The 13758-nt window shown below is 44.8% G+C and overlaps 1 protein-coding gene across 1 annotated transcript; it reads right to left on the bottom strand.

Annotated features, from left to right (window-relative positions):
- Nucleotides 1-9464: 9464 nt before the first annotated feature.
- CCL16 (C-C motif chemokine ligand 16) lies at nucleotides 9465-13431 on the bottom strand. The gene is made up of 3 exons (XM_079132112.1): nucleotides 13185-13431; nucleotides 10675-10795; nucleotides 9465-10294 (listed from the first exon to the last, which is right to left on the bottom strand). Exons 1-3 carry the CDS (start codon nucleotides 13414-13416, stop codon nucleotides 10132-10134), a joined length of 516 nt encoding a protein of 171 aa, XP_078988238.1. The 5' UTR covers nucleotides 13417-13431; the 3' UTR covers nucleotides 9465-10131.
- Nucleotides 13432-13758: the final 327 nt, after the last annotated feature.

The following is a 13758-nucleotide window of genomic DNA, read 5'->3' as shown; positions in this document are numbered from 1 at the left end:
ATTAATTGTACTTGTTAATGGGGTTCAGTGTGATGCTAGTGCATGCAGTGTGAACTGATCAATTCAATCTCCCTCTGTCTTCTCCAACCACTTCCCAACCTGCAGAAATCACTATTCTACATTCAAGTCTACTTCCTTTTGTCTGCTTATATACAAGAAAGAACATGCAGCACTTATCTTTCTGTGCCCACCTTATAATGTCCTCCAGTTCTGGGGCTGGGGGTACAGTTCATTTGGTAGAGTGCTTGCCTTGCACAAGGCCCTGGGTTCAATCCCCAGCACTGGAAACAAAAAAAAAAGGAAAAAAGAAAAAAGAAAAATCCTCCAGTTCTATCCATTTTGCTGCAAATAACAGGATTTCATTCTTGTTTATAAATGATGTTCCATGTGTCTTCAGGGGATTCTTACATTCCACTTTTCATTTCTGTTCCTTCTATATATTGACCAATTTTCTTCCCTGAAGAGGGACTTCCTCATGCAGAGGTGGAAGAAACGGACAAAGCCACATGTTAGGTCTCCTTGTTCTAGCCCACCCAATCCCAGTAAGGAATGAGCTGCTTTCTCCCAGTGTTCCTTAGCAGTCTTGGGGAGGGATTCCACTTGGCCTTGTGTGGGTCCTGTGTCCCTCTCACAGGCCAATCTCTGTGATCAGGCTTGGGAGGAGCCCAGGAGCACACCCTCCTGGGGGGGCAGACGCTAAACCGCCCACATTCGCCATGAGGGGTGGATGTGGGTCAGGACCCACTTCCCTCTACTATCCTGACCCTTTTTCTCTTGTAACACTACCAGCAAGAGGGTAGGGGACATATCAGACTTCCCTGAAAACTTAGGGGAGATGGTGGTTTATATTGCAGCGATACAAGCAACTCAGAATGAAATATTAGGCACCCTGGTCTTAGATGTCTTCTGGTCTCCCTCTCACCTGAAATGTTGTACTGTTGATCAGTCTCTTGTGTTGACTAGTCTTTTCTCTTGTTCCCAGCCATCTCCCTTACTTTCTTTGCTTTCCTCACTCTCAACTTCCTGTCCACTTTAGTCCCTCCCCACCCCCACTTTTTAAAAAAATATATTTTTAGTTGTCAATGGACCTTTATTTTTATTTATCTATTTATATGTGGTGCTGAGAATAGAACCCAGTGCCTCAACACATGCTAGGCGAGCGCTCTACCACTGAGCCACAACTCCAGCCCTCCCTTTCTCTTTTCTTTCCCACTCCTAACCCATGTCCTAAGATTCCTATCTTCCATTCAGCTCTTCATTTCGCCTTTCAAGGTATTTTCCTAAACAAAAACAATCCACTATTTAAAAGCAACTCTGGTGCCAGTGGTTGAGATCATTGGAGTCTTTATCTTCTTTTCTTACCTTCAGATGATATCAGTTTCAATGTCAGAAACTGGATCCATTGTCAGAAACTGGGTCCATTGTAACTCTGTGGGCTCACTTCTTATGATTTCATGAAACTCATGGGATGAAGAATCTGGCTGCATTTTAATTTATTACTACATGCCAAACCACAGCAGCTCCAGATAGGAAACAAACTGACTCGGTTTCGAAACTGGTTGTGACCAAATTGAAGATCTGCTCATCCGATGGACTGACAATGTGCTATTGATGCAACTGGAGTTTAAATTGTACTCATGTTGACAATGGGTTTTTATTGTTTTTCTTAACATCCGAATGATTCACAAATGTAATTTTAAAAAAAGGACACCAGGAAAGATTTTGTTGTTAAGCTCTCATTACTGACACAGCCCCTGTCGAGGTACAAAGTGAGGGATGTGACAGCCATCCTCACCCTGGCCTCCCACAGCTGGACTTGCTGATCTCCACCTGCAGGCTTGGTTGCTCCTTGTTAAGCAGATCAAGGCTGACTTGGGAATACCCAGGGGTTGAGGACCTTTTTAAAGTTAGACTCTCAAGGCAATGACCCAGCACTTGTTTTAGGTCCAAGTCATACAATTCCCCTCCAGGTATCTTGTACACCTTTTGGCACAGGAAAGGTGCTTAGTAAATAACAATTCTTACTATTCCCCATGTCCTTCTTTATCTCATCACTGGTTCCTGATAAAAGAACATGGCTTCTACTTATTGAATTCCTGTTACCTTTCTTTTTTGTCTGTTCAGGGAGGACTGAAGTCTTGTTTTGTCCTGAATTCCAAGCCTGAGGCCTTCTTGGATATTCGCAAACCCATTTACCAATTGTACATAGCAGTTTGCAGGACAAGACTTCTGGCTTCATCCCAAGAGACCAGAAATTACACGATCTGGTCCCTATGTGCTTCCCCAAACTTCCCTAAAGACCAAGAACTGGTCTTGCTCTTGACACTGCTTTCTAGGAGCCTGGACTCCAGACTAGGAGAGTTCTTTGACCTACTTTTCCTGAAAGTAAGTCATAAGACCCTCACACCTGAAGAGTCCTTCCCTGTGCCTGAAGGTCAGGAAGATCTGAACAAGCAGGCCTTGTTTATAAAGACCCACCCCAGTTTATTGCCTTGAGAACTTGCACTCTTGTCCTTCAGTCATACCTCTGCATGACTGTTCATAAAAATAGTTTTCTATGGGTCTTTGGGTCTTAATTTTTGATGACTATTGTCTCATAAAACTTTTATTAAATAAATTTGCATGATTTTCTCTTATTAATCTATTTTGTCTTAGGGGTCTCACTTATGGACCTTGCAATAATGATAAAGATACTGCTTTTTCTCCCTACAATTCGTATACAGATTTTTCTGATTCCAAAGTTCCCCTTCAACAACTCCTATTTCATAACAAATAAAACTCAGACCCCTCTGTATGGCATTCGAACATCTTGACAATCTGTCTCCAGATGACCTCTTCAACCCAAACTGGCCAAACCAACCTGTGACTTCACCCTGAAACCATGGAGTGGAGAGGAAAAATATGAAAGAATTGGGTACTGTAGAGAAGTGATATATTTTCTTTTTTTAAATTTATTTTTATTGTAAACAAATGGGGTATATCTTGTTTCTCTGTCTGCACATGAAGTAGAGGCATACCCTTTGTGTAATCGTACTTTTGCATAGGGTAATGGTGTTTGATTCATTCTGTTTTTTTTTCCTTCCCCCCCCCCCCCACCCCAGTAATATATTTTCCTTACCCATTGCAGGGTTCATGGCTGATACCCTAATAACAACAGATAGATTAACAAGAATAAAACGATGAATTAATTTAACCAAAGTTTTATGAGACATGGAGACTTCAGAAATGAAACCCTGATGATCTAGGGAAAACAGCATTTTTATGCTTGGGTTTGGTGAACGATGGACAGTCATGTAACAGTCTGAAAAGGGGGTGTGATTGATTGTGATATACTGGGAGGGGCTTAGCAAGGTCCCTTCAGATTCTTCTTGGCCTCCCAGTATGGGGCAGGAGCCTCATGGAATGAATGTCTTATGACCTGCTTTTGGGGATGTAGGTCAGAGAATTCCATTATGCCCATGCTTCAGGGGAGAAAGAAGGTCAGAGAAAGAGAAGGTCAGAGAGAACTTTCATGCCTGTGATTTTCTCAATTTCCTTCAGCTTAGGGTTCTCAGTGTGCCAAGTGCTGTACTTTGGTGTAGTGCTTCCTGTACCCCATCAGTATGTTTCCCTCTTACCAAGTATGTGAGCCTGAGAAGTCACCGCATCTCTTTGAGCCTTGATTTCCTCACTCACCCTATGCCCATTTCTGGGGAACATTAGGTAGGGTGTTTTAGGATAGGACAAGAGACAGTGAAACATAGGAGACTTTCTTTTGGATTACTATGAACCTCGAGGGAGATCACATGTGTTCTTTATATTGTAGGGGAGGAAAAGATCATTATTTTCTGAGTTCTTATTTGGAGAAATATCCTTATAAGAAAAGACAGATTAATCTGCGGAAAACAAATTTAATAACAGATATACCTCATGCATATATGGGAGATTCCCAGGGAAGAATGACTCTCTGAGAGATGGCTTCACATCTTTTGCTGGAACAAAGAACAAAGCTTGTGGGGAAGACCCAGTTATTATGACCAGGAAAAACACCATCAATCAAGGGTGAGTTTTATTATGTAGAATTGAGTCGCTGTCTTCTCCTCTGATTGAGTTTCTAGTGGTTTAGAGTCGTTCTCTTCCCAGTGTAGGGATACACACCTTTACACATAGAGTTTTTCCTTTATAAATATAAATTTCTCTTACAAAAGGGTATCTTCCTTTTTTTTGCAGAGCTTCTTCTGTGTCTACTGTTTCCCAAAATAATCAGTTCAAACTAATTTTTGCAACAAAAAGGCATGTTTAGGTTGATGTATTTTGGTCTCCTAGTCATATTTTGGGTGCTGTGTCCTGAACCTCATCTGTCTGTCTGTCTATCTATCTATCTATCTACCCACACACTGATTTATTTGATTGATCTCTCAACAAGTAGGGCCTGTCTTATAAATAAAGAAAAATGAAGCTAAGATTATAATAGATTTTTCCAGGATCTTGCTTTATGCTAAAAGGAATTGTTGTTCTAATTCTTCCCTCCGTTCAGCAACTAGCTAATTTATCTACACCTTTTACTATGTGATTTTATAGTTTTTTTTTTTTTTTTTTTTTTTTTTTACCTCATGACTCAAGAAAATTTGGCTCATGAAATTTGATTTGGTTCACTAACCAAATACTTTAGCAGGTGAGACCAAACAGAGGCTTGAAAAGTATGTGCACAATGGCAATTGTGTCTCTCTTGCTCTGCTACATATGTGAGACTATTATATATCAGCCCCAAGTGGGATCTGTCTCCCCTGGATGCATCCCCTGGAAGCTGGGAACAATGTTTGTTTTTCCTTTTGTTTGAGAGTCTTAATTCCAATGCACCCAGTCCTCTTGACTCTTTCTCCCTAAAGGTTTAAAGGCACCTCTACAGAATGATGTCTTGAGGGTAACCTCAACAATTTACAGTTCATTTAAGTTCTTCCTGGCCCTCGTGGATGGTTTTAGCTGAACTAAATATTCTTAATTGTGAGCACCTAGAAAAGAAGACCATTTGCTGCTTTTCTACTGGGTGCATGGACCAGCAGAAACTGTTGGAAGAGACATTTGCCCATTCTTGTACAGTGAGTTGTAGTGAAGAAGACAGAACAGGCATACTTTTTCTCACCTATGGTAACTAACTTTCCTTCAGCACTTTAAAGGAGCTGTCCCATTGTACTCTGGCCTTCATGGTTTCTGATAATGTCTTCAGTCATTCAAATAGTTGTTTTCCTTGTAACACATCATTTTTCTCTCTGGTTTTCAAGATTTTTTCTTTTGTTTCTAGCAGTTTAACTTTGATATCCCTAAGCATGAATTTCTTTGAATCTATTCTCTGTGGGCTTTTCTGCCTTGAATTTGTAAATATGTTCCTTTCACCAAAGTTGGGAAGTCTTCTGTCATTGTTTCTCCATGTTTTCCTAGTTTGTTCTCTCTCTTTCCTTCTTGACTCCAAGTGTCCATGTGTTAGAACTTTTGAGATTATTCTATAGGTCCCTGAGGGTCTGTTCATTCTTTTCTAATCTTTTTTCTTTTCTTTTTTTTAACTTAGATTGCATAATTTCTGCTGATATATTTTCAACTTTATTGACTCATTTCCGTTCTATAATTAAGACTCAAATAGCCAACCTCCTACTCAACATGACCAGTTAACAAGCATCTTCAAATTAACAAGAGCCAAACAGAACTCCTGATACCTGTTTTACCCCACCAGACTTCCCCTTTCTATGGATCTCATCAACATCCACCTAGTTGCTCAAGCCCAAGTCTTTCTTAATATGTTCCAATCGAATCCCTGATCCAAGCCACGATCACTGTAGCTTGGTCTGCTGCAGTGGTTTCCTAACTAGGCTCCTTGCCCTCAGCAATCCATCTCTCTATCCAGCCAATGTTTCTTTAAACATGTAAATCAGATGATCTCACATGACTGTTTAAACAATCCCAGTGGCTTTTCACTTTTCATGAAATAAATTGCTCACTTCTTGCTCTGGTGTACACAGCTCTGCAGGGCCTGCTTTTGTCTTCTTTTATACTCAGCCTGCTCTCCCCCTCCTTCATGCTTCAGCAACCCCATCCAGATGCCAAGCTAGTGCCCGCCTTAGGGTCTTTGCACGGGTTGTGCAATAGCAGTAGCTACCAGTCGATGTTGAGAGGATTGGGAGGTGAAATGAGGAGTACTTAGCAGATAGCAAGTGCTCCACAGATGGACCTTTTTATTCCTGTATCTGATGTTCCCTTGGGACCATAGAATATGAGTCAGGAAGGAGCTTCTCCTCATTGTGAAGATAAAGGAACTAGAGGTTAGAGAAGAATGCTGATGTGCCCAATGTCACACTATGACACATCTGGCACTAGAACTGGGGACCATATTTTAGACAACACAACAACAACAACAACAACAACAACAACAACAAACCTTCAAATCCACATAAGCCTGAGGCTCCTACGAGTATGGAAAAGGTTGGAGTCACCTGACTGCGGAAGCAGTAGCTCCAGCCCTGAAGATCCTCTCCCCTGACCTGGGCTACATGGGGAGCCTGGCCTCCAGGCCAGTGTCCTCTTACTCCTGCCAAGAAGCAATGGGCAAAAATGCAGAAAAGTTCTTTGAATCTCTCCAGAGTCCAGTATTTATTAGCAGTACTCTTGTCTCTCTGTCTACTGCTATTGATCTGTTTTACAGATGAGGAGATTGAGGCTTAGAAGGAGTTAGTGGTTACCCAACGCCTCAGAGGAAGTGGTAGAATTGGGATTTGAATCTGGATTTGTCTATCCAAGTTTGGATCCAGTGATTTTAGACCATCACATCAGCTATGTCCCCCAAGTGCCAACTCAGGCCACTGGCAACTTTCAATGGCTGCTTGCCCGTGAACATGCACACATGTGCTCTCCCTGGGGAAAGTGTGTTGTGCTCACTTGGCCCACATTAGAGGACCTGATAGCATTTCTAAAGCTAGCCTCAGGACATTTGGCCATCTGATCCAAATCCTCATGGCGTAGAGAGGAACATGCTCTTTTGTTATCCAGAGTTGCTTTTTCACTTTCTTCTCTTTCTGTCCCAGCTGGTTCCCCCATATTTCTGTTTGGGCCTCGTTCACTGGAGCCACCCCTTTCTCTTACACAAGACTGAAAAAAATTCCCTCATAAAGCTTGTACATTCCACTCCCTCCCAACTGGCCACCTCTGTTCCCAAAACTGACAGTCCCTTCCACAAGCTGATTGGAAGTAGGATTATGTGGGTGAGGTTTCACTTGAGGATGTCATGGGCTGGAAACCCCTGTGTGCCAGAATGAGGAAGTGTGCGTGTGTGTGTGTGTGTGTGTGTGTGTGTGTGTGTGTGTGTGTGAGGTATCCATCTTCCTTCCTTGAAAAGATTAGGAATAGCCCTTTATTTGGGAAGTATACCAGGGATTGAAGGCACTCCACCACTGAGCCACATCCCTAGCCCTATTTTGTATTTTGTTTAGAGACGGGGCCTCACTGAGTTGCTCAGCGCCTTGTTGTTGCTCGAGGTCCTCCTGCCTCAGCCTCCCGAGCCACTGGGATTACAGGTGTGAGCCACTGTGCCCCGCTTAGGAATAGCCCTTTTGAAAAACAATGGAATGCACCTATGAAAAACCCTTCTGGTTCTGAACTCCTGGGAGTTTTTGGCAAGATTAATGTTGTGTGCTGAGTAGGGATTTGCTTTTGTATATATAAATACTCAATTAGTCAAATTTTCATACTAGCAACTCAACCTTGAACTCCTTTGATGAACAGAAAAAAAAAAAAAAAAAAAAAAAGACAATGACCTGCCAGAAGCATGGCCCTGTGCTTCCTGTTTTCAGTCAATTTCTGTCCTTTAAGCCTTTGAATCCTGGTTCCCTGACTTTGACCCTGGTGCTGGCTGAGGACTTTGAAACTTCCTATTGGCCTTGGGTATGTACTCTGATGTTGTCCTGGCTCCTGTGTCAGTTAGGCCCTGTCACTGTCCCCACCCCAACTCATGTCTACTCTGGCCTCTGCAAGCCTGACTACATTGTATTTGCTAGTGATTCTCTGAACCTCAGACTGTGAGCCCCTGAAGGGAGGTGTTTGATCATATTTAGCTGTAGCACTTGAGCTCTGATAGGAAGGTGTGCAGAGAGAACTCCTAGAACACTGAGCAGGAGCTCACAGGCCAGGTGGGACAAAAACAGGTTAGCACTGACCTCTTGTGGTAGACAAATGGTAGCAAGCATGTGGGGTAGAGCCCTCGCCTGCCTCTGAGCTCCTTCTGAAGTATAGTGGTGGTACACATTAAGGTGCTTTTGATGCAAGTAACATAAACCAAGATCTGCTAACTCTGGTTAACAGAAAGAAAAGGGAGATACCACAGGTCCACAGGTGGCAAGATAAAATATGGGATACATGTAAAATAGAATATTGCTCAGCCTTAAAAAGAATGAGGTTCTGACATGTTACAACACGGATAAGCCTAGAAGACAGAATGTTCAGGGAAGTAAGTCAGTCACTAAAGGATTCCACTTACAAGAAGAACCTAGAGTAGTCAATTCATAGTGACAGAAAATGGAATGACGCTTACCGGTGGCGGGGGAGGGGAGAAGGGCAAGTTGGTGTGTAATGGGTACAGAATTTCAGTCTTGCATGAGAAGGTTCTGGAGATGGTAGTGGTGAGGCTGCACAACAATGTGAATATGCGGTACACTTAGAAATGATTCAAGCGATCAGTTTTATATGAATGTATATTTTAACGCACACACAAACACACATCCCAGAACCCCCTAAACCAGCAAAAGTTACTCCAGGGGTGCTAAGTGCCACTGTGGCCCTATGACAATTTTTTTTTAAAGGTGGGATAATGGTCAGGCTGCTGGGCTATCTCATGGAACTGAAAGACTAGCCAGACCCCCAACCTTGGGGCAGGGCGGGAAGCAGAGCAGCGCCAGGAACTTCAGGGCAGAAGTTCATAGGTCTCTTCCATTGGGACGCTGCCAGAATTACACCTCTGCTGCAGCCGCAAGCAGTCTGTGTTTCTCAGGTCCAAATTTCCAATCTCTCTGAGTCTGTTAGCAGGGTGGGGGTGCCGCGGGCGGAGGGGCTTGGGCTGGGCTGGGGAGGCAGGCTCGTGTATTACCCACATGACCACCGGGGACAGTTATGAGTCAGTTCACCAGAATCTAACTCATGAGCCAGTTTTCACCAGATAGTTTCTCGTAGTCATCTAGCTTCAGTTGCCTCATTTTTGTTTTAACTGCTCAACAGCATTTTTAGAAAATGTTGGATTCTGTTGAATTCAGCTCCCTGCTTTTGAGCTGGAGAGAGGAGTAGAGAGCAGGGGAGATTTACTGTGTGTACCTGTCCTTGGTGCTACCGAACGCTGCAGTTCCCAATCTTGACAAAATTATCAAGGCAATGTAAGAGGCCCCTGAAAAAACCCTGAGATTAAGTTTCTTTCATATTAGTAGGGAAGAGGCAGAAAGTTAAGAATCAAATTGGCAATGAAGGACACTTTATTTATTTGCAAGCTTAAAAGATCTGGATTGAGAGTTTACCCCCAGCCTCACCTAATGCCCTTTCTCTGCTCTGCATAACAGGTGGAAGCTACAGGTGCACACCTCTGCTTTTGGGTCTGGCATCCTTTCCATGACCTTCTGAGGAGCACCAAACCTGGCGGTGGGGATGCAGCCAGGTCTCTGCTACAGGGTACAAAGTTATTAACATGTGAATATTTCCACCCTGGCCTACCCTTTTCCGACCACCAAATTATGTTTGGGGGGGGGGGGGGAAGAATAATGGGAGAAAAATAGATCCAGGAATGCAGTAAGGTTAACAGGAGAAATCAAGAGTTCTATGGGACTTTTAATAGGCCAAGATCCAGAAGCCAGAGATGGTTTGGTTGGTTGGAAACTGGAATATTTAGAATAACTGATGTGTTGGTAGAAGGTGAGAAATGGGACACAGAGTAAGAAAAGGTGAAAGATTTTTCTCTGAATTGAGACTGTCTTTTTCCCTCCCTTAACTTTGACATTTCCTCCCAAGATTGAGACAATATTCAAAATACTTTTATTTTGATCATTGACCCGTGTCTCTGTGACTGTGCTACTTCAGACCATAGGGCTCCTTTCTCCCTACACCTGGGCTTCCATGGAGGCCTCATCATCATGGGGAGTGGAGCTGGGACTGGCCTTTCTCTGTTCTGGTGATCTTAACTGAGGCCAAGTTCCTGGGAGGCAGCAAAGGTACATGGGAATCTTTGATGTACTCTTGGACCCAGTCGTCATTGGGGTTGGTGCAGACTTCTCGGTTCTTCTTGGTGACAAAGCTGTGGAGGCAGAGTTAGGTGTCATGGGCTGTGTGGAGCAGGTTGGAGATCCAGGCCACATGCCCCCTCCAGCTCACATGGCTCATGTCCTCGACAGCCTCGCTTCAGCTGCCCTATCTGGATCCCCTCAGACTTCCCCACCCTTTTCTCACTCCCTTCCCCACTCACTCTAGACTCTTAGGCTTGGGTTTCATAACGGCTGCCGCTTATTGAACACACAGGTATAAGTGGCAAAATCAGGAATTAAACCCAGGTTCCCGAGATTCAAAGCTTCTAGATTCCACTGCTTCTAACATGGAGACCTCTTGGTCTTATGCAGCCCATTCCTGCCCCAGAGTTCCCCTCCCATCTCCACAGTCATCTTGGCAGGCAGTGCTTACATGATTGCTGGTAGGCGACAGGTGAGGGCCTCTCGGTATCCTATTACCAGTTTCCGTGGCAATACTTTCTCATTATACGTCAGGCAGCAGACAGCTGGAACGTTCACTGACTCGGGGATTCCTGAAGGAATCACATTGCAAGTTGAGCTAGTGAGACCACCAGAGAGACCAAGGCTGCCTACCGCCATCTCCCATCGATTGCATGCCACTCCTCTGATAGCAAAGCCACCTGTTTGCAAGGACTGATGACAGCTTGATGGGCAATAGGGAAAGCAAAAGAGATGAAACCTTTCAGGGACACACACCTGGATCCCTCAGCCTCTGAACTGAGTGTCATCAAATACAAATGGTGCAAAGACTCATCTTTGCTAAAGAAACTGGCTCACTCTTATTTACTTGTGACTGAATTTGGCAAGTATGTATTGGGGTTCTATGGGGTGAAAAGAGCTAGAAGATGTGACCACCACAAGCCAGGCTAAAAAAGAAAGTGAAATGTTAAACATTGCCATAGAACGTGGTCTGGGATAGAAACAGACTTTGGTACAAGGTGCTGTGGAAACAGAGTGAGGGGGACTGAGCCCAGCCTTGGGGTCCAGGAAGTCCCAAAGCAGGGCGTGGGTGCCTGAGTTGGTTTTCAGAAGATGAGTAGGATCTAGACAGACAAAGAATTTGTAGGGTGTGGAAGAAAGAAAGAGGCCTAACGTTGGGGGAAACTCACTCGTGTGTCTAGCCATCGCTGAGCAGTTTGGGGTGCCAGGGAAGAAGGAGTGGGAAGAGATGAAATCGAGCGAGAAGGATGGAACACATATGGACCAACAATGGTGGAATCTGGGCTCCACCCTAGAGGCATTAGAGATGCTGAGGTAGGGAAGAGGGTGTGAGGGATCCATGAACAAGAGGAAAAACGGTACAATTGAGGCCTCCGGCGGTTGGGGTCAGAATCTTGAATAAATGATTTGAATCATGAGCTATTTTCTTTTTTCTTTCTCTTCTTTGCAATATTAGGGATTGAACCCAAGGGCGTTCTATTACTGAGTTCTTTTTAAAATTTTATTTTGAGACATGGTCTCACTCAGTTGCTGAGGCTGGCCAAGAACTTGCGATCCTTCTTCCTCAGCTTCCTGCATTGCTAGGATTAAAGGCAGACACCATCGTGCTCAGCTGTGGGCAGTTTTCTTAATTTCTCTAAGTGTCCTCATCTGTTAAATGAGGATAAAAAGATACTTCTAAGATCATGGTGAGGATAGTTGAGAAGATGTCTAACTCAACCTGGCTCACTGAAAGCTCAGTTGGTGCCTGTTAGAATATAATTGAGAACAAATGGTAGTAATGGCCACTCTTTTGATTGCAAACAGCTTTTTTCCTTCTCTGTGGTGTTTGAAGGATGTTGGACTTGATAGGTTAGTGCTCTCTTGAGTTCCCCTGACTACTTACCAGTTGGAGATACCACCCAGGAAGTCAGGCCAAAGACCAGTCCCCAAACGTGCAGAATGCCAGTAAGTCCCTATGTAGTCTGACCCTCTGTTTCCAACCAGTGACAAACTTTGGGATATCTCAAGAGCGCCCTCTGGCTGATCCATGTTTCAGGTGGACTATTTTGTCTTTGAAGTCTGAACCCACTGAACTAGCCTGACTGACCTCTCCAGAGGACATTGTTGTCCCTTCCTACCCACCAGACACACGCAGTCCCTCCATAAATGACTCTGTGTACAGTTCTTTTATAAGTGATGTTTATGTCCCTGGTTCTCAAAACAGAATTTCCAAAGACCAGGGCTAGTCACCCTGAGTGTGTGGACAGATTGCATGATGCACTTGACCTTTGCTCTTCTGTGTGTTTATGCAGGTCAATACAGGCTTGGGTAGCCCCAAGGGAGAAAAGATGGGCTGGAGCCACCAAAGGTGGCTACATAGAAGGGCTGAGTGTCTTTGTGTCTCCTTAGTCACCAGTCCTTATAAATAATGGCAGAGGCAGCGGATAGAGAGTGGGCAAAGCAAACCCTATTCTCCATAGGTCCCAATTCACCCTCTCTTTAGATAGGTGTGGGAAAGGGGGCCACATCCCCAAACGGCATACTTGGCCATCCCACGGGGACTCATCTTGGTTATCTGGTAGTCCCGGCAATCCATGCCAGCCGCTGCCAGGGAGGGGGGTGTCTAGTGCAGAATCCCCATTTCTGGGCTGGGTCCCAGGTGATGGTTCCCATATTTCACTTACTACACTTATTTCTTCATTCTCTGCTACTTCTTAGGCTCCTCTCCCTGAATCCATCCTCTGGACTCCTCAAGGAAACCTTAACTCAGTTTCCTATACCTGCCCCTCCCCAGAAGGCTCTGGACCAAGTCCAGTTCTACTTACAAAGGGGAGGAGCTGAGAACAGCAACTGGGGCGAAGGCTGGGAGAGGCCCTGGGGCCGATGTGGTCCGAAAGCTGACAGTACTCTTGGTGTCACCTCTCTGCCAGCCACCTGTTCCCCTTTCTCATTCCACCGCACAGGGTCCAGTGAACTCACTTGGCTGGAAGAGAGAAGCAGACGTGGTGGCGAAGACAAGGAGAAGGAAAGCAGCCACCGAGGCCTTCATGTCAGCAGGGCAGCGCAAATCCAGGGAGAGCTGAGCAGAGGTGTCCACCTTGCTGCTGGTTGTCAGGAGCACCCACTGCTCAGCTCTCTGGACTCTGACCGCTACAGAGGTGATGGAGGAGGAGAAACAGCGGCCTCTGTGTTGGTTGAAAGGGAAGACCATGGAGGATGGGCTGGTGCCGCTGAGGTCAGCAGGATTTGAATTCACACGAAGGGGTGATTGGAGGATTGTGTGGCCAGGGGTCACTGCCAGCCACCTTACTTACCTCGCCAGTGAAGAGGCAATCACTACTCAAGGCCACTGTCACTTAGAGAGGGAAGGCCACAAAGGTAGGAGTTGAATACACCAGCAGTACTGAGAACCAGATCTGTTTGCTTTCACTGTGTTACCTACCACCATCTCTGTGTTGATGAGGAAGAGAGGGTTGAACAGTCCCAGTTTCCCTCTGGTGACTGGCCTTTGGGTGGGTGAGCATAAGGCAGGATTAGAGAGAGGCTCCCTGAG

Source organism: Sciurus vulgaris, assembly GCF_902686455.1.
Source record: "Sciurus vulgaris genome assembly, chromosome: 3".
NCBI classification, from domain to species: domain Eukaryota; kingdom Metazoa; phylum Chordata; class Mammalia; order Rodentia; family Sciuridae; genus Sciurus; species Sciurus vulgaris.
The sequence above is the reverse complement of the archived record's forward strand: the minus strand, read 5'-3'. Positions and strand labels throughout refer to the sequence as shown.